Here is a 21,759-nt window from a genome sequence, read left to right on the forward strand (position 1 = left end):
GCACAATCATACAGACTTTGTTGTCTGCCAAAGCTCGCTGCTTTTTCGTAATAAAATTCCCAAATAGTATCAATGCTTAAGTGGCAGCTAAATCAGACTGTATTGAGGATGGTGAGGGTGCCAAAATGTTTATGCATGTAAAAGTATTTAGACCACACACTGTAAATGATCCAGATCGGATGTTTGCCTTAATCATGACAAGACAGAGTAGTTCTGTAGCGCACGATCAGCAATGACAGTAGAAGTTTGTAAAGATTACACAAATAAAGGTAAAATGTACGCGACCCTCGAATTCTTGCATATTGATTTTCTGCTCTAAATGTATGGAATTGATGCCACTGTATGCCAGGCTGTGGTGCACGGACCCAGTCAAGCCTTTTCAGGCTTTTTGTCCGTGCTTCAAACATATGGCAGCTGTTGAATAAAGCTGATTTGAATTCAATTAAAAAATGTTCTGCTTGCTTCTTAACCACCCTTAATTGGTACTTTAACTACCTTAATTGGTAGAGGATCGCACACGTAATGCGAAGACATAGGATCGTTGCTCACCTGCGGCAAGTTGTTTTTTCATCCACTTTCAGTTCCATTAATTTATCATTTCTTTAATTCATTTAGCAAGTACTAGTAATTTCCCCTATGTTGTCCTTGTTGTCAATGTTTGTTGGCTTCTTATGATATGATTAATAAAAATCAGGCCTCTCAGTTAACCCCCTTTCTTCTTGTTAACCACCCAAAGTGCTTTAAAGAGATTTATATCTAATCATATATTTTTTTTCTTGTTCGCTCAAATATTCAATAGCAATCACATATTGTGTAATATATTTGCAAGAGTACCACAGCTGAAGCTGGTACTTGCTTAGTTGATCCTCTAATGTAAGAATGATAAACAAATACTGAGAAAAAAATTGCTTTTCAAAGATGACACCATCCCTATTTCTTTCCATGACCCATGTATATTTTGCTAGGTTCTGCCATGTGCTGCTGCTGATGATGATGATCGTAGTTTATTGGCACAAGGGCCAAAAGTGACTAAGGAGCGCCACCTGCTGTGCACAAACACAGATTTTTTGTTCCCTGCAGATACATCAGCCAAAGCGAACACCTAATGGCAGAAAACTTTGCCTGGAAGAGTTGAAGTACAAACAGTACTAAAGAAGCAAATGACCTTGGCAAAAAGAATGGGAGAGAATTGGGGTAATCGCACAACACACTAATGTTGGTTGAAACTGCAACACTATCCACCATCTCTACAGCATTCCACAACTGCATGGCAACGCTAGATCCCGTTTACATTCCACAAGACAACCGCATTTATGCCCAGTATCTGTTAAGTTACTTGGGCCAGACAAGCCATCTTTTAAAACATTGTGTAGAGTTCATAGTTGCATTTACATGGAACAATGCACAGCAGGTACCCTAACCAGTTTCGTTTTGTGTGTGTTTTAATTTTATTACAATAATGGTACAAAGAAGCATTAAAATAAAGCCTTTGTTAGATGGGCCACCATAACTGCTTAACTGTAGCCAACTGAATTTACTCAAACGAGCGATTACCCTTTTATCATCTCAGATTCAAGCACCCTTAATATATGAGGAGTTTAGATGATGACTGAATTAACAGCAACACATGCCATTAGCATCACTCAAATTGTATGAGCTGCGTAAGTAGCGTACTCGAGGACAGCTGAAGAAAATGGTTTGACGATGACGGCTTCAAACCAGAGGGAAGATGAGTTGATTTTCCAGTTGCAACCCCCCCCCCCCCTGTAATCTGCACCTATGGGAAGCAACCATTACCTTACCCAACAGAAGACAGCTTGTAAAGGTTCCCAACAAGGATGACAACATGGTGCTGTACGTAATTATATACTTCATAGGGCTACAACTAATTTGCATAAATGCATACCTTGTGTCGGGGAGAGGGGAGGAGAGTTCTTGTTTAGGGCCCGGAGTGACTAGAGCCGGGTGCAGGCCATGTGGCATGATACTTGGAGGCAGTAGAGGAGGGTTAATCCTGGGCAAAGGCGGCGCATAGCTACTGCCTCCCCTGAAGCCCCCGGAAGCCATCGGGGGCATTGGGTACATGCCAGCAGCTGCCGAGTGCCTGTAACCAACCAATGAGCACAAATGGAAAGGTGAGATGACTCGCACACAGACACAACATTTAATTTTACTACTAAGAAGAGCAATATCAGATCAACAATGGGGCAAATTTAGAACGATCATGAATGTTTAAAGTGCACAAGAAAGACTACATTCATTTTGGAAGCCTCTACTCAAACTGCATGTAATTAATGAGTGCTAGAGAAATATGCCCAGCGACTATTTATACTTACTTGTCGCGCTGAATTCACTGTCCCAAGTGTATTTAATTTGATAAAATGCACAGCAATTGAGCATCGTACGAAAAGCACGAAGTCATGAAGTACAAAACTGGATCAAATATCATTCACTTACTTCTCAATAGTAAAATTCACTTTAGAAATGGGACAATAAAGAGGAATACCAAGTTAAACTGTGATAATAAAGTATGCTTCTGCAAAAGCAAGACCAATAGAGAAGGCTTCGCATACCAGAGAAGATCCAGGCTTGTTTACGTCAAGTGCTCCATTAAAAAATGCTGTACCTTGTATACTTTTGTAAGTATGGGTCTACAGGGGGACAAGAGGGCAAGAGTAGCAGCTGACCTCCCAAAATAATTCTCTTCTGCACCTCTATCACCCCTCTGCTACCACTATGAAGTAACCATGTGATCAAATACCTTGCTACACCCCAAAGAAAATGGAGAATTGTGAACTGGTTTCACACTTCGGTTTTAATTCTTATGAAATTATGCAACGCCTTGCCTTCGGGCACTACCATGTCGTCAATAATAGCAAGACCGTAAGCATATTGGTAACTGACTTTTTCCAAGACAAATAATCCGTCTTGGTGTAACGTTTTGTTGTGCTTGTGGAAGAAACTGTAGCCTCAAATACACTGAAAGTAACGAGCTACTTCTTGTTGTATTTATTAGTCTCTTCAAATACATTCTGAAGTTGAGCATTGCTAAGTAACTTATTTTGCTCTTGAATAAGGTTTCTGGGAATCGTGTGCATATCCCTCCCACACAGCTCTGCACCATGCCTGGCAGGCCCCGCGGGCCACACCACAGCATGGTTGCAAGATATAGTGTCAACAACAAACTGCTGAACGACTTAAAATGTAGCACTGGGGTAGCCAAACACCAAAATGTCAGAAGACAAATATGTAGCCCAAAACTAGTCAAAACGTTTTATCAATTTCTGCAGGTTTTCGGTTTACCGAACTTCTGTATTTGGCAAGAAAAGTTAGAATACACATTAGCCAGCATGATCCTTAACCTTATTTCGAGCACTCATTCTTCACAGCTAGCTGGACTAATTATTGCAACCTCTGTGACTACACTGAGCTGAGAAGCTAGCACTCTAGTGGCTGTAGCGCACTCCAGAATTCATGTCACGCTTTAGTTTATGCTTTCCTGCATAACTTTTTTGCTGGAATATTCACTTTATGTTAAAGAACAGTTCGACTGATTTGGCAAACGTGCTCTTCAGAGGCAATCGGGACAATCATTTGGAAGAGTCTCTACTTGCATCAGTCTTTCACCGTGTAGACTGCAAGCACTGTATTCGAATGCAATGAATATGTGAAAAGTTCAATTAGTGAACTTCAGAATCAAATAAAAAATGAATAACAAGGACTATTTGATTCGTATTCGAAATTTCAAATATTCACGCAGGCCTAAAGTATCTGTATTTCGTCTTCCAAAGATGAAAAAGTAACCCAAATATGGCTATGTAGCCAAATAGGAATTTTCGATGCCCCCCCTCCCCCCCAATAGAAGAAAAAATAAACCAATTTGGCTATTAATAGCGAAATCTGGCAACCCAGCACCACCCTGGCACTGCCGACGTTACAAATTGTGACCGCAGATGGCACGGTTGCATCAGGAGGAAGGGAAGGGGAAGGCTTAGGTGACAATTGTCTACAGCTCTTGAGAGAGATTTACCCAGAAAGTACCGTTTCCGTTGAATGGGAAGGGATAAGGAGCGAGGAGAAAGCTGATATCAACAAGGGACTGAGGCAGGGGTGCCCTTTATGTACTGCTGTATATAGGCTGTACATGGTGAGGATGGAAAAGGCGCTAGAGGAAAGTAATATAGGGTTTAATCTCTTATACAATCAGGCAGGTACAGTAGTAGAGCAGCAGCTTCCAGGTTTGTTCTATGCGGACAACATTGTGTTGCTAGCTAACAAGCAAAGTGATATGCAACGCTAATTAATATCTGTGGACAGCAAGGCAACAATTTAGGTTTCAAATTTAGTGTTAAAAAATCAGGTGTAATGTTATTCAATGAAAACAGTGAACAGACAGTGGCAATACAGGGCCAGGAAATACCTCAGGTAAGAGAATATAAATACCTTGGTATATGGATAAACGAAGGCAATAGATATATAGGAACACAGGAAAAAATAACAGTAAAGGGAAAGAGAAATTCAGCCATAATGAAGCACAGAGCGCTATGGGGATACAATAGGTACGAGGTGCTCCGGGGCATGTGGAAAGGTGTAGTGGTTCCAGGACTTAATTTTGCAAATGTGGTTGTTTGCTTTAAATCAGGGGTACGATGAGGACTCAACGAGAACCAAAGGTAAGTGGGTCGCCTCGCATTGGGCGCTCATGGGAAGACTACAAATAAAGCTGTGCAGGGTGATATGGGCTGGACTAGTTTTGAAGTGAGGGGAGCTCACAGCAAAATTAATTATGAAGAACTACTGAGGCATACGGAAGAAAGTAAATGGGCTGGCAAAGTGTTGAGGTATCTGTGCAGGAAAAACATTGATGCACAGTGGAGGAAAAGAACTAAGAGGCTTACCAGCAAGTATGCGGCCTGTAGGGTGGGCAACACAGCAAGCGGAAAGTCAGAGGTGCTGAAATAATCTCATGGGTGGTGGCAATGGAAAAGAAACCTGCCATGGGTAACTACTTAAGAGTAAAAAACGAAATCAGGAAAGAAACAATTTATGATAACTCAAAGGGAAGCTCATTACTTTTCGGAGAGAGATTGGGATGCCTTAGTTCACGCACCTACAAAGCGAGGTATAAGAAAGAAGAAGCATGCGCTTGCTGCGGTAAAGCTAGGGAAACGATGGAGCATGCTTTATTAGAATGTGAAGACGTCTGGCCAGCAGTCGATTTAGGCACCACTGGCCTCCTTGAAGCCCTTGGGTTCAGCGAGAGCAGGGGAAAAGTAAACATGTCCATCTCCGCAATAGAGATTAGTAAGAGGCGATTGGAAGACTGGTGGAAGAAAAGTAGGGAAACGACAATAAATGGAGACGTACAAAAGTAAAGTTTGCAATAGGGGGTCAGAAAATTTGGTTGTGGGAGTTCACAGTCGTTTTTTTTTTCTTTTCTCATTGTTTAACCTAGGTAGGACATTAGGCAGTATAATAGCAAGAGCTTGGGGGCGCAACCCACCACCCCGTTCCAAAGGGGACGCTCATAACATCCATCCATCAAAGAAGAAGAGCATGAGATGCGAAACGTGCGAAGTTACAGCCGGTGAGGCTATCCCTTATTGTGCGGTGGAAGGAAACGTCGCTTTTTTTGTGTGTGTGCGTGTGTGTGAACCTTTTTCTGTATATTTTTTATCTCGGAAATCAAGCCCTTCACAATGTCTTCACGTTGCGCTCATTATGCCTTTAAATCGGTCAATCTGACTGCTTTCTGAAATTTCATAAGGCATGAGTTATCTCCCGAAATGTGTAGGCAACGGGCGAACGATTAAGCAATGCCAACAGAAACTACACAGCCGGATTCCGATATCCCTGGTGCCGCCCGGCAGCCGGGCGCGTGCGCCAATTGCTTTGTGAAAATACTGCCAGATGGCGCCACTGACGCCTACGCACGAGCGAGCCAAAGTAAAGCTGCACGAAATATGGTATGTCCTCAACATAGCCTTGGCCCCACTGAAGAACGTGCTGAGTGGTGCAACCAAAACTTGCGTCAGCTAATCAGCAGCCGAATTCACAAAACTCTTTCTTTGTATGCAGAAATGGTTCGCGGCGGTTCGTGGTCGTGGTTAGCCTTTTCGTCGACTGTCAGCTGTCGCGATACGGCAGCTTAAGAACACCGCCCATTCACAGAGCATTCTTGCGATGATCTGATTAGCTGGCGCGAACTATCCCCAGTTTCTAACGGCTAGCTGAAAAACGTGACGTCATGGAGAAGCTGCCACGTGCCGTCACAAATATGACGAACTCCGCTGGCATTCATTTCGCAACGACTTGAAAAAAGTTTTCGAAAACCTCCTGCCGTTAGGTATTGTTCGAACCGCCACCGAGTAATCTCGTCTCGCCTACGCCGCCACGCTGTACGATGACCGAGATTTTCCACACCCATGAGCAGCAACCGCTTTGTTGGATGGAATGCACGCAGACTGCGTGATGAATGAGCTTTTTCTACACCACGTGCAGCAGCAGCCCCTTTATTGGAATGCATGCGGCTTGTCTGCAGTAAAGTCGTACCAGACAGAAAACAGGAGCACACAAGATTCAACACGTACGACGAAAGTGTGTCGACAACATTTCTTTCAATAGAAGCCGGGGGACTGAAGACAGAAAGGGCACAGCACGCATTGCAACAAGCCAGTCCAAATGTAAGCGAATACACAGTCCAAATTAGCATAGCCCAAATGAAAGCGAATACACAGGCGATCCCAACACGACTCGTGTATGCACCTAAGGAAAAGAGATGCCTAATCTGCACTGAAAGGAAGATAAAGAAATCAACACCAAAAAAATAAACTTTACGCGCTGTGGTCTGTTTACGCATATTTGTTTTCTTTTGTCTTCGCCCGGACTCCAGCTCTTCTGTAGTGCCGTGCTAAAAATGGAACAATGCTGCACGCGACCTATCCACTGAAATTCGCAATTTCGAACTCTACAACCACTCGCAAATTCGACAATGTAAGACAGGGAAATAACACAGGTGTCCCCACACAGTCTTTGAGGTACTTTTTTTATTTTTATTTATTTATTATTTTATTATATTATATATTTATAATATATTTATTATTATATTTATTTATTATTATTTATTTTATTTATTTATCTATTTTTTCAAATGTGAACTAGACCAAACAGCACTAAAAGCGGCACTACTCCACATGCTAGATCTTCCAAAGGTCTCTGGTTTCCGAGGATCAAACGCCCTGTCCGCCGTCTATAGGGCTCTCAACAGTCACCTTCGATTTATCCTCGTTTCGGCGTGATTGTGATGTCCACCGATTGTTATCACCGGAGCGAAAGCTTCTAAGATCGCCTTTGTACAAAGCGTTCACTGATGCTCTCCTCATGCATGTGCTGTCATCACTTGATGCGCTTTATGCTCTATGGCCTCACTTCCGCTCGCATATGTATATTAATTTCTTTTTAATGACCAAAAATCATCAACAATGATTGCAAATGTAAGCGAATAGCGCAAACGAACGTACCCGTGAGATAGAGTGAACGAACGTTTTCCTTGACGAGTCCGACCGCCGACCACGGAAACAGCCGAAAGAGCCAAAGAAAGTTATTCGCTTTACGATCGTTCTTCAGCGTCTCACTCCCAAACCCTTCCAAACAAAATAAGCGTCCACAGAAGCGCAGCTTGCCCCGCAGGCAAGTTCGCTCCTGACCTTATCAATGGCATACGTCATAGGAGTGCCTCGATGTGGCGTCTTCAGTGGACACCGACATCGCGATATCGCAATGTTCGTCCAACAGTTACCGGAAAACTGGTACCGCCGAACAATGCGCCACGGAGCCACTCAATCCCCATAAAGCAAAGTTCCCTGCATTCACGCACGGCCGGACTGCAGTGCGTGCGTGTGTGCGCGACGCGTATACTGCACTCCGGCCGTGATGCGGACGACTGCGCCTTGTGGTAGCAATTGATCGCGCTGCGTGCCAGTTTCAAGGCAGAATAACTTATTTGCACCTGCTCGCTTCACCAGGGGGGAAAAAAATGAAAAGGCATTCGACACTGTACAATGAAGTCTGACAGCGCGCGTAGCTTTTCTTCGGTCGACGCCATCGATAAGTCGAGAGAAGTCGCATACGAGAAAGCGAATACCTAAACGATACGGGGCAAATCAGGAAAGCTCACAGTACCGCGAGAATGTGAATGATAGAGATGCACTGCCGGCCTCTTTTCGACTTCACACCACGAGAAAACGCACAACACTGCGCACATCACTACGGCCACTCTTGATATACATCACCTTCCGTCAACTGTACGCGGCTACCCCTCATGTAATGTACCATTTACATAGCAGCCATGTATGACAAATAAATAAATAAATAAATAAATAAATAAATAAATAAATAAAGGCTCCTCCGAATAAGTGCGCGCACATTGCTAAACAAACGCTTTGCAGATTTTTTCCTTCTTTCTTTCATTTCAGGAACAAAAAAAAAAAAACCCGGAGAGTGCAGCTAATAATGTCAGTATCACATTCCCTCTTCGGCTTATATTAAAAGCAGTCAAACTTGTAGAGTTGCACACTGCCCTCGACAGTCTTGGCACCTTCTCATATATACCGTGGCCGACAAAGCGAGAGAGTCAGCAGCTACAGCATTCACTGCGCTGCTTTCGTTCCGCGCCTCGCGATTAGAGCAAGCGAAGTCGCCTCTTTAAAAGGCGTGTCAACAACGCTGTCTGGTCTTCCAAAAGTTGGCGCGACGACCGCAGCGACGATCCGCCCAGTTGCGCCAACCAACGCGCATCGAATAGCCGTCTTTCATAACACTCGCTGCGCCGCTAATTAGAGCCTTTTAAACAGGCCGTATAAATGTTCCATTTCGCGCACGACAGGCCGCTTTGTTCTTCGCACTAACAGCTGCTTCGGTCTTACGTTCTGCTTGCCTCGGCCGCTCCCGTGCGTGTCACAGAAGTGCGGGCGATAAGGAGGAGGGCGCGCACCGATTCGCCCGTCGCTGCTGCCGCGATCGTGCTTCGGGCCAGCTGCGGCAAGCGAACGCAGGAAACGCCCTTCGAGCAGCCACTATTCGCTGCACCCAAAAGCAGCAACTCTTCGGGGGCGGGCTATTTTCGGAGCGACAAGAGCCTGGTCGTGTGAGAAAAAAGAAGGTTGAGGAAGCCGTGTGACACCACGGTTCAGTTTCTCTTTTTCGTTGAACCAAGCTTCGAGTACAGCAAGCAACGGTCGGCAGCCAATCGATACCGCCTCTGACGGAGCCGCAACACACAGGGAGTGAGTCTGAACGTCCGTACAGCGCCTTGAACCAGCCTGCGTCAACTGGGAAACCGACTAAACTTACCGAGCTCGTTATTATGACGCCTTCGCATGCAGCGAATACGCCGCCTCTTTTTGGACGCTATCAAGGTGAAATTTGATCGGATTGAACCGGCGGCTGACGTACCCAATTCAGAGAGCGTATACTACTGCTTGCTGCCACCACGAAAACGCGCTTTTCCTTCGGTCGCCTGACTTGAGAGAAAGGCACCTCCTGTGGCGACGCACGTCTTGAATTTCAGAACTCTCTCGGATCGTGAGGAAGCCGCGTGCCACAAAGGCGCCTTTAACACTTTTTACGCGCCTTACCGGGGTCCTCAGTGTTCCTTTTCTTCGCGTGCACCTGTGCTTGTTCTGAAAGCGTTTATTTCTTCGCCATTTTTAATGAGTGTGGACGTGTTGTATTTCTTACGTCTTATCTCTCTTCACCATTCTCGTTTTTTCTAGAACCTTCTGTTTCATCTTTCCCTTCAAGCATCCCGAGAAGCATGTCATACCTAGCCTGACCTATCCGGCTGAATTAATTCTTTATCGCAGCATTTGCATTAATCCGTGCTCTACTAGACGCTAAAGCTGCGGCGGCCAAAACGTTACCCAACACCACTGACTTTAAACAGCAGTCATATACTACAATCGAACGCGTTAGAACAAAACGACCTGTATGTAAACAGAGGATTTCGAACGTCCCGGAATAATTTCTACTTACTATATGGATCATGAATGCCTCTACGGCGAAGACCATCACAACGAATTGGCCTATAAAGAAAACAAGAAAAAAAGAAGCAAGAAGGAAAGAAAAAGAATTTAGACGACTCCTCCGACGGCGGGCTGGTTTGTTTGCGACCAATGCTCGTATAGCGAGGCCGCCATAGAGCTTCCGCGGGAGGGCCACATTCCGCAGCAGCTATATATTGACCCCCATTCCCAACACAAGAACGCTCCAGGTATCGCTCAACTCGTACACCGCTTGTTGCAAAAGAGCAGCGAGCCTGACGGCTGACGAATACGTCGCGACTGACGGCGGCGAGACGGCCTGCTCGGAGCTAAGCCGTCAGGGAAGAATGAAAAGGTCGACGAAGGCAGCGTGATAAACAGCCTGCACGGGAACCAAAAATTTTGACAAGGGAAGCAAGAGCGTCATTCGACGTTCTGCCGAGAAATGTACCTTGCGTCGCTCGCAGATTTGGCCACGAAGCCTTCCGTGAACTTCGATGCCGCCGGGTCGGCTGCAGTCGCATGGAATGCGCAGAAGAAAATTAGCGACTTTTTAAATATATGCCTTTTTCTTCTTTCCTTTTAATGCACGCCCTTATACGCGTGCTTTTATGCGAGTGTAACGGTGCGTGATATTTACATCGAAGTGACCTACCTGTATAACGAAGTATTTCGGAGGTCCAAACCGCTCAGTTATACGGGCGTTTGGCTGTATCCTCGCGATGAACATGTTTGGAACTCCAAATGAGACCGATTTCATTATTTCTGTTTTTTTTTTTTTTTTACTTATTCAAAGCAATACATTTCAACACTTCGCCTTCGGTACTACGTTGATACTGCGCAGTCGCGAGGGGCGCTAATAAACAGACAGCTGCATTAGTAAGATGTCTTATATCAAATCGCCTTATTATTTGCTTGGTAAACTATGAATTCCTTGTCGCGCAGCACGCGTACGCAGTGCGCCGAAACGCACCGAAGCACTCCGCACAAACGGTCCAGACAGGGATTAGAACTCCGGCGCACGCGACGGCTAAAGCGGGGCCGAAGCGCAATCTCTTGGGATGATATACAAGCCGTGCGCGCAGGGCCGAACTGCGCTCGCACGGATGCAGGGTTCACTGTGGATCACAAGCGGAGAAGGGAGTACGCGGCCGAGAAGGGGGGGGGGAGAAAAACAATAAGACAGAATGAAACGTAATGACATCGGGAAATAATGTAAGCGGATCGGCTAACGTTTAACAACGCAGGCAGCGACGCCCGACGTTGGGTGGGGAGCAACGCATGCAAATCCCGGCCGATATCCTAGCCCGACTGCGCAGACTCCTCCTTTGGCGAACGTCGACCCATCACGTGGCGCACGGGGCGCAACGCCAATTGGTCGATGCGGCGCGGGCCCAACCTCCCGCGTTCATCATAGCACGGAACCAATCGATAGCGGCCGCCCAGCGAATAACTTCCGCCGGGGCGACGCCGCTTCCGGTTCCACAAGCCCAGTAGCGAGTAGGACACGCACACATGCGGCCGTCGCGGCGCCGCGCAACGGCGCTCACACCTTGCGTCGACGTCATGGCCGCCGATGGGCGAATCCAGAGAGCAAGTACTTTCTCCTGATATCAACAAATTCGCAACTTAACCTATAAGGCAACGCCGCAGTGGTTAGCGCAAAGAAGATGGCACTACCCACGGGTAGTGCTACCTTTCTCTGCGCGCGCCGACGGGCGTTTTGAGCGTATCCACTGTCACCTATATGGAGTGCACAGGCGCACGCGCTTTTCTCTCTCATCTAGCTGCTTTTGCTTATTACGTCATCTTCACGGCACCGCAAAGATCAAACGGTAACCACAGTGAAATGTACGAGCGCGAAATGGCGAGAACGACAACGAGCTTTAGTTCTCGGCAGCAACCGGAAAACAGGCGACGAACTGCGCTGGGAGTCGGACGTGCGGATTTACCAAGCTTAACCCTAATCACGGGCGGTATCAGCGGGCCCGCTCACAGGCTCCGAACCTCGCCCTCGCGACAGCTTCCTTCGGCCATGCAGTCACGTTCACGAATGACAACCGGGCACTTATTTTCCTGTATTCCCCTGCCGCATAAAAAATCTTTACGAAGGTCGCCGAAACCAGGAGCACGGCCGCTCGATGTGCGTTTCCATCGAGTGGTCGCGGCAGACATGCCACGATTCCGCGAGCCACATGTAGCACACGCCAACAAAATTTGTAATGGTACCGCTTTCCGACACGGCGCACGTCGTACGAAGTTCTTCGCGTTTCAATCTGTCGATGTCGTCGCAATGCTGAAGTCGTCGCCTCGACTTGCCCCACAGCGTTGAGCTAATATCGGTATACAGCAAAAGTAGCTGCTGCGAAGCACTGAGTCCAAGTCGAACGCACAAAGCGCGGCGAATTTTAGTACAGTGAGCGCGCGGCAGCTCACGCGTGCTTGCACACTGACGAAACTGCACCAATTTCAAATAGAAAAGCTCCGGTGGTGCGCGAACGGACACAGCCCCCACACCTTGACTCATCCTTTTAGAAACTAATTACCGCAACATCTGTTTCTCGTTATCAGCGATCCACAGCTGTCTAAATTTAGCACCTGCATGGACCGCGCGCGAGATTACAGCACGAGAAAGAAGCTTAAAGACAAATGCACACGAAAAGTTTTTCTATGTTTCAATGCGAAATTAATAAATTGGGCTAATCGGCCGCGTAGTCGACAAAGAGGACAGTCACGAGAACGGCACAGCTGTGGTGGACGTTCGAACATAGGCCAGCCACAGCAACTCCGCGCATCACCGCTATTTAATGAATTTCGGCCGCGGTCACCTCTGCAACCTCCGCAAGATAATTTCAAGAATGTACAGCATATCGGGAAAAATGTCCTTTCGGACGTTGTCGGCATTGGGCAGCTTAGCTGCCCTTCACTTTTTTTAAGATACATGCATAAGACGTATACTACGCGAAGAGCCGATACTGAGGATCTATTTAAAAAAAAAAGATAACAAAAAAAAAGAACGGTTCATGCGCACCTTGGCGTGAGTGGGTGTCTGTCTACATACAGATCATCTTGAAACGAAGAACAGCAGCTCGACACGCGATACCGAGCTTGGGAACGCTGCTAAGGGTGCAATCTTGTACGGCAGCTGAGACGCGCTCAGCGTTACTTACACACCCGCGTTGATTAGACATGCGGGAGAAAATGTGAACAAGCGCACGATTCTTCGCATCGAAAGGCGTCGCGTTTCGCTCTCATTTAGCCTCGCCAAGCTTGCAGCCGTGAAACAGATCTACCCATTAGCACCGAACGCGGAACAGTATATAGCAGACTGCTCCAGCGTTCTGGCTGCGATAGCGTTTCAAAAGGCAAGGAGACTCACCTGAAGGCGTCGCACTTCCAGCGCTGTACATACATATCCACAGATGCACTTGAACTGCACCGATCTTATTATTGCAAAGCCGCACGGCCAAGTCGCGGAAAACTATAGCGCTCTTTTTCTCGGTATATGAGACATGCTTGCCCAGATCAAATTTCTTGCGGTGAAGCATGCAGCTCCAGAGCGCGCCAACTTTATTACGATATGCCTGACTGCTTAAGCGCCTGCTTACTACCCGAACACTAACGACGCCCCAAACGTATTTCGGCTCGTTTGCCAGAAATATCACACCACCTCAGCTCCGTAGCTAAGTGTTCCTTGACAGTACAACACGGTTTTTAATGAAATATGAAAGTAAGCGCTACGGGCAAACTTCTGGCCAGCTGCCACGGAATGTTTGTGAAATGTCTGCCGCACAACGGTATACATTACAGTTCACAGTGCAACCAGCCTTTGCGCTTTAATATGAACACCCTAATTCCGTTTCCTCGTGTTTCAGATGGTCACGGAGAAGAGGAACGGGGCAGCCGCTTTGCTCAGCCGGAGGCCGAAGTGCCGACGGCAGAAACTGCGCGGCTCTTTCAAGAACTACCCATGCAGCGAAGCCACACAACAAAATACGAACGCGTCGGTTGGGGCCTAGGCACTTCGTAGCTCTCATAAATTGCCAAGCATGAATACAGAACTAATATATTTGAAGCTCAAAAGCTGGCCAAAAAAAAAAAAAAAAAAAGTAGACGGGATAAAAAACCTCAAAGCGTTCGACACCGCACTGAGAAGAGGCACTGCGAAGGTAAGGACTCGGTGAATGTTTTTAAATGTGGCTGCAAGGTGGTGACAGGAAAATAAAAACAGCGCGAAGGACAGGACCAAAGCAGAGACGACAATTTTTATCGAGAAGTCGCTGTTTTTAGTCTCTTCGTCATGAACCAACCAGCCCAATGCAGCGCACTCCTGTGGTGACAGGGTTTCAGCCAAGCTCTAACACAGCTTTGTCGTTATCGCATAGTCTTCTACAAATATTATTTATCCAGTCATCAATAAGCCTTCAGTAAAATTAAAAATCACGCCATGCGCGCTTCCGCGACGTCACTCACGTGTGCGCAGTAGCCCCGGTCTATGTGTACGCAGCTAGAACTTCAGGATATATATAGTGCACTGGCGGTAGCGGATCGTGCATTGCGGGCACCATGCTAAAGGCTTCGAATAAATTAAAATATCCACCACAATTCGGCGAGGTTATTTTCGCTGCAACCGAACGCCTCTGAACAGTTACGTAGGGTCCAGAGTACAGTGATATCACCATTCGACCACGCCACTGACGATAGGTCAGGTAACAAATGTCAGCCTTTGTAGTGATACACGAGAAGTACCACTTGTAACGCTTGTTAGAACAAACAGCGTGATTGAAGACAAAGCCAACCAACCAATTTTTAACGAGGCCATATAAAATGCTAATACAGGACGCCAACGTAAAATACAGCAGCGGTTCAAATGAAGTTTGGCGAAATCGTCCGTGCGATCAACGGATGCAGACCTTTGTCAAAGCACCACCACGCTGCGCGGCTAAGCGGGGCGAGACACGACGCGATGTGGCCGTCGCGCCAAGTGAACGGCGCCGCAACGAGATCGAAGCGCAGCCAAGCCGCTCGTGCTGCGAAACGACGGATGCCGCCAGGTGCAGGCACCGAGAGATCCCCGGAGAGCCGCACTGCTAACAGGAGGTCGTCCTTATGTGGCGCATAGTTAAGCGGCACGGGCAGCTTGAACCGCGCGAGTGTGTCCGAAACAAACGCGCGCCGAGGCGCTACCGAGATGCAACTGCCGCGTTCGCGGAAAGATCGCGACCAGAGAGTTCACACGTACGCGTGCGACAGAATTGTCTCGCAGCGACGCAGCAGCGTCCGTGTGCAATGGGAGTTTCTGTGTAACACTGCGCTAAGGGAAGACAACGTCGTGACAAGTGTATGTTAACAGCTGCGTTCTCAGTTTGCGACAATAGTGTCACAGGATTGAACTGCGCGATCCCCAATCGGCAATCATGCATTGCTCGTTAAAGGGTAAAACTATGCTTGCTTTTCAGCTGCAGTATCAAGCATGAGCCTGATTTTTTTTTTCATTCGCTTCCCACACTATCAAGACCTTCTGACCGCTTAACCATCGTCCACGAAGCATCGTTCAGTGCGACCGCAATGTGTCTACAATAAGCAGAAACGTTCTCAAGTTTCTGGCAACAAACGGAACATGTTAGTTCGTTTTGTGAAATCATGCCTGCACAGCGACAACACGTAGACTAGAAAAAGTCAGTCAGATCGTCTTTAAATACAAGAACATTATGGCGGCAAATAACTGGTCCTTTGGCCAGTTATTTGCGGGAAGGGGTAAAAAGTTTAAGCCGCGGTTTAAAACAGAGAACTACCTTCACTTAGAAATACTTCATATAAAAACGACCGACTGCTAGCTAATCCGTGGGCACAATCTCGCCGCCAGCACGCGCCGTCATCATACCGAAAGAGAAGAGAAATTCAACTGGAGCGCATCGCCCTCTCTGCTATAGCGTATAGTTATCGCAGCCGCCAAGACCCAAAATACCCAATCCGCAGTCACGTCAGCCTACGCAAGCGTCGCGCCGCAATGCTGGAGGCACACTGTTGCCCTTTGGCGGGGTTCCCCGATTTGGATGCACTGGAACAGCCATTGACACACGGCTTGCATCCGCCCAACGCGTCTGTGGCGTCTGATACCGAGACGCGCGCTGACGACAGAAGCGCGCTTTTGACGCAGGTGCGTACGTAGGCAGATTGGCCGGCTTCGCTGAGTCCCCGGGGCAGGCTCCGCGGAGAGAGCAGAGGGGTGCTACGATGCCAGAGCGATTTCGGATCGCCTCCGGCACGCCAGGTGAGCGAGCGAGCGGAGGAAAGGGCGGCATACGTTGGGAGAGGCGCGCCGCCGAGGCGGCTTCACTGCAGCGCTGCGGAGCTAGCGGAGAAGGAGCGCTCTTCGCCTGCCAATTACCCTAACAAGCCATCCGCGCGTGCGTGTGGGGAGAGAGGGGGGGATAGGAAAGCACGGGGGAGGGTTTCCTGCGCCGCTCTCTCCAGTGTTCATGCATCACCGCTGCCGCCGATGGTGCACGCGCGCAGGTCGCGCACGATGCTTCGGAATTTCGGGGCGAAGCTATTTCCCCAATCAATACGGCGTTCCGGCAGCCACCGCCGCCAGGGCGTTCGCGCAGCTAATTTAGCTGCACGAGGATTCCAAGTCAGTGGAAAGAGGTGGGAAGGACCGAAATGCACGGGCACTCGCCTACGGCCCACAAGAAAGAGGTCGGACGCCCTTCCTTTCTGGGGTGCGTAAGGAACACCACGCGCCGTGTGCCGGCTCCTATTATTCGAGGGACGCACGAGACGTCATTGTACCTTGAGTTTGAGGAGCACCGCTGAGCGAGGAGGGGGACGCGAGACAGACGACGATTCGATCTGACTGACTGATGAACGTTTCAAAACTACACGGAGGAGGAGGGGGAAAAAAGAGAGAAGGCAGGGATGTTAACAAGAAATGCGTCTGGTTGGCTACCCTACTCTGGGAGACAGGAAAGAGGGAATAGAAAGATAAGATAGAGAGAGAGGGGGGTGGGGCAGGAAAGCCGCGGTGAGCTCGCGCACGCACGCGGAGGGCAGCGGAACGCAGCGAGCCAAAGACGTTCACATAGGCCAGTCGCCTTCACGAAAGACAAAAGTGCCTTTATAATAGCTTTGTGGGCCGACGAGCCATTGGGACGGTTTTCAAGTAGCATTTGCACAGACAACGGCCGATCGTCCAGTCGTCGCAATGCTATAGATGTTTGTCATTCCGACTGAAATCGATGATAATGGCACAATAAATGTTCGATGTTCTCTTTCACGCCGCGGACGCCGCATGCAGCACTGTCAGTCATTCAAATCAAAGTAGTGTACGCGAGTTATGAGAGAGCTGTGGTGTCTTGAGACCTCCGGGTTAATTTTGACCACTTGGGGTGAACTGTTCAAACGGGCACCTAAAGACCGATGCAACAGCCATTTTCGCATTGCACCCACATCCCAATGCTGCCGGGAATCGAAACCACGAGCTCGCGCATAGTAGCAGCAGAACGTCAGAACCAATGGGCCAACACAGCCGGTAGCCGTTCGATCTGCCTTCGGTGACCCAAAGGGTAGCAGTGCGGTGAAGCGAAAAAAATAGAGGCTGACCTATCATGGCTCAAAATAAACACGAAATCTGCGTATCGGTCTCTCGGCGCAAAATCTGCACAAGGAAGAGCTATCGAGGAAAGCAGAAGCCAAAAATTGCTGGCTCTCCCATATCGAGAGTAGATGTAAGCATGAAATGGCAACCGGCAAAGCAGATTCGTTGGAGATGATATTAGCCACAATCTTAAAATGGGTGTAGTGCATGTTCGGAACTTCTCACCACACCGCATCACTCCATACTGTGCAGTGGTCCATATGGACGTCACCCAGCTAGAAGAAGAAAACCGGCTGAAGGCGGCACGACAGGCAGCGAAATACGCCATGGAGACAGCGCGCACTGCCCAGCTAGAAGCGCCTGAAGGAGGCGCCACGCAGCGTGGCGCCATCTTTTGAAGCGACGAAAACCCGCGCCGCGGAACTCACGGATCGCTGGCGTGCGAAAGAGCACAGGCAACCCTTTCTCAGCGCCAAAATATGACAGTTAAGTGTATGGTGCCCTGTATCTGCCTCCCGATCGTCGCCCCCTATTGGAAATGATAAATAAAACTTCAGTATACCAGAAGTATACTGGGTGATATTGAGTGATAAGTGTTTGAATGATATTGTAAACAAACATCAGGAAGAACACGAAAGCAATATTGTAACTTGCTCGGGCCGTAACTAGCGTATGTAACGCGGTCCTGTACAAAGGGTTGGGGGGCCAGAGACCGCATTCTCTTTATTGTCTGGTTGCCCGGATGATCTCATTCTGTTCTCGCAACTTGCCCGGATGTTCTGGTTTGAGTGCCCGGATAACGGCTCTGGCTTTTGGCTCAAGGTCACTTGGAGGTAGCCGACAAGGGGAGCTAAAAGCATTTTATGCTTAATAATCAGGCAAGCAATGCCGCAAAAGACGAGAGGGCAAAAAGTAAACGGAACGCGACGAAGGAAAACGAACTTTCTCCAGCCGCCCGCTGGGCCGGAGAGAAATGGAGAAAGCCATCGGCGACGCGACGCGCGCAAACTGCAGACTCGCGAAAGGGGTCGGCGGGAAAGGAAACCTCAAAGACAACCCCCTCGAGAACCACGAAGTATATAGCTCGACACGCGTGCCGCGTTTTCCGTCAACGCCGGCGGTCGGGAAATGATTGCACAAGAAGCGCCGGATGAAGAAGGGGCCCGACCGATGGCAGCGCACCGCCGGCGCGCGCCGCTCGATCGCGGCAAGTGCATCTGCGCTCCCTAGTCGGGATGCAACGGGGGAGAGCTTCTCCATTCGCTTAGGGTTGAGTGCTCGCCCGCATAGGATATTCCGCCCGCAGGCAAATTGAACGACAGCAGCGCGGTTTCAAGTGGATATCCCTGCCGAGCACCGCCGCCGCGACCACCACCAACCACCGCGCGCGGAAAGTGCGCACACTTTTCCCGCTGCCCGACCGACCCCGCACTTTTTCTCGGGCTTTCTGAAGTACTTTTCTTCTTTCTTTCTTCCTTTCTTTTCCCAACATGCGCGCGCGCGTCTATGTGCGTGTCCCGCAAGCACTTTGTGCGTGTTCCTTTCAAATTAGTACTTCAACCGCTGCGCGCCATGCGGATGATGCAAGAAGCGCAAAATTCGAAACATTGTTAGAAGCTCGTTGAGCATAATTACGTCTAGAGGGGTCGGAGCTGATACGGGATTTCGCGCGCACCACTTATATGAATATTAATGATGAATACAAAACGGACAAATTCCGTCAGTCAAGTGCGCAAAAAAAAATGGAAGAGCCATATCGCTATCTACGTGGCTACGCGTGCCTGACATGGGCAAAGCTCCAAACTTAGCAGGTACGGTTATACTTTATTAGCAAGAGACTGTGCGCGTGATGTGCAGGATGTAACGCACGGTGCACCACATTTCTGAAGGAAGCATCAACTCGGTTAGCCATACCTCCACCCCCCACCCACAGCCCCTCGCCAGCTCTACGCTAGAGTAGTTCGATATATCACACGGAAACGTACTGTCAGTCAAAATTTAACGGCGCTTGTGACCCGTTGCTCAATACCACCAACTACATCCTCGTCCGTGGCATGCTAGCATAACAGAATAAAATGAAAACATAACAAAAAGGCAAGCCTTCTTGCTTACCCCTTATTTCACGAACTATTAGTGCAAGCGCCTGAGTCGTCTGACGGCTGGTGAATACTGTACAAGATAGCGCAAAGTAAACAACGTAGACTTACTTTCAATCCGAGAAGCAAAAAGTATGAATTAACTTCGCGGAGTCAGCGAACTCCAATTTACGAACCATGTTCAGTTCGTTTCCGACCATTTAAAGAAGCAGAAAAGGACGAAAGGAAGGGCAGAAGGTGAGGTATACGAGCTCCTCGCTGCTCCCGCCAATTAAGACACCGCGTTTCCCACGCTGCCAGATGTAAATATAGAAAAGTAGCAGCCGAATGCCGACGACATATGCATATACACTACACCCACACTACGGATTCAGCATTACAAATGCGCATCGCGGCGTGCTCCTGCGGCGACCTTTTCATCGCTTCGATGGACACTCCTCCGAGAGGCAGTCTCGCAAGTCTCTCTCTCTCTCCCCCACGTTTTATTTATTTATTATTATTTTTTTGTGCCACTGGCCTGCCCCTCAATGCATTCCTTCTCGAGCGTCATTATTCACGGCACCGAATGAGAGTGAACAAAAATACTTATAAAAGAAATAGAACGCTGATTCGATTACTGAGAAGTACATGGGAATAAGATCCAAAGGCCGGAGTGTCTTAGCACACTTCAACCTCGGTATACGAAGGATAGCGATGCAATAAAGACACGGGGAAAAGCGGACGCCGGTATATAGCGGGGCAACAGTCGAAAGAAACGGAAAGGAAGCAAAGGTCAGACCAAAGCAGCACGTCCGGATCAGTGCAAAGAAAGCATAAACGCGGCAGAAGAAGCATACTTAATGGGACAAAGAAAAAAAAAAGGCTACACTGGCGATACAAAACCACAGCAAAGCGAAAGAAAGCCCTTCGGAGAAGAAGCAGAACCCCGAGCCTGGCTCTTAGCAATGCCGCGGAGATTAATCGTTAATTCATGCTCCTCCGAGATTCCTCTCCATTTGCAATTCAATCCCCGACCTGCGCACCCTCCACAACCTCCAGCCTCACTTCGTAATTAGGTTTTCTCCCTCGAGAAGAAGCAGCTCTTCGTCTCGCGAATTACAGCGAAAAACGTGAGTACCTCGGCACTCACAATGAAGACAAAAAGTGTCGAGTGATAAGAAAGTGGATGCGGGCAGGGATGAAGAAAAGGCACCGCGGACTCGCTCAGCGGAAACGGCACACGTGCGCCAAAAAATAAAGCAGGCAAGCGCGCACACACAGACACACACGCCCACGCACACACAGAGTACCGGCGCCCTCTGTTTCACAAGACGTCCCACCGATGCTGTTCTGCAACGACATCGCGCAGTTACCAGTTCGATGATTCATGAATATGATGCGCTTCAAGCGAAATTGGAATCGAAACTTCCTATCACGGAACGAATAAGAAGAGTGGGTTCGGTAAAATGAGAGCTACACTGCAAGGCTGTTGCGATCGAAGATCGAAGATTTTGTATACGCTTTCCTCGCGGAGGAGTAAGGGAACGAGGGGCTGGGCCCGATATCCGAGACGTTTTAAACACACTTTTATATTACATTTTTACAGGAGTTTCAAAGAAGTACAGCAAGATAAGTTCATGAAGAGGTTGTAGCAGCCGATCTCCAAGCGTCCGTTTCTCTTTTTGTCCCCTTCGTTCTCATTGTTCAGTCGCCTTCCCCCAATCCGGAGTCAGGAGACGGATGACATCAGGTCCCACCAATCCGGAGGTTTGCTGTCCTTTCTCTCTGATGGGAGCTTTGTCCAAAACACATGCACGTCATTGGGCATGAAGATGGGAGGGATAGCGCACTGACCTCGTCTCAGACGTGGACGTGCCAGTTTTGGGCAAATGACAGGTGAACGACGGTCGCCTCGCTAAACCTCTCCTGACAGAGGTACTCCACTGGTGGCCATAAAGTGTCCCAGCTGAGGATAGCTTTGACGCGGCCCTCGGTCCGTTACCAATTATCGCGCTATCCGTGAGCGACGGTTGTCGCGGGGTAA

At 48.4% G+C, this 21,759-nt stretch overlaps 1 protein-coding gene across 3 annotated transcripts in view; it reads right to left on the reverse strand.

The window, feature by feature from the left end:
* pan (transcription factor pangolin) overlaps positions 1-21,759 on the reverse strand; it is a 248,732-nt gene that overhangs the window by 17,749 nt on the left and 209,224 nt on the right. For all 3 annotated transcript variants that reach the window (XM_075687113.1, XM_075687115.1, XM_075687112.1), the window contains one exon: positions 1,907-2,104. In XM_075687113.1, coding sequence (XP_075543228.1) covers positions 1,907-2,104 — 198 coding nt within the window. The remainder of the gene's footprint in view (positions 1-1,906; positions 2,105-21,759) is intronic.

Source organism: Dermacentor variabilis, chromosome 1, assembly GCF_050947875.1.
Source record: "Dermacentor variabilis isolate Ectoservices chromosome 1, ASM5094787v1, whole genome shotgun sequence".
NCBI lineage: Eukaryota > Metazoa > Arthropoda > Arachnida > Ixodida > Ixodidae > Dermacentor > Dermacentor variabilis.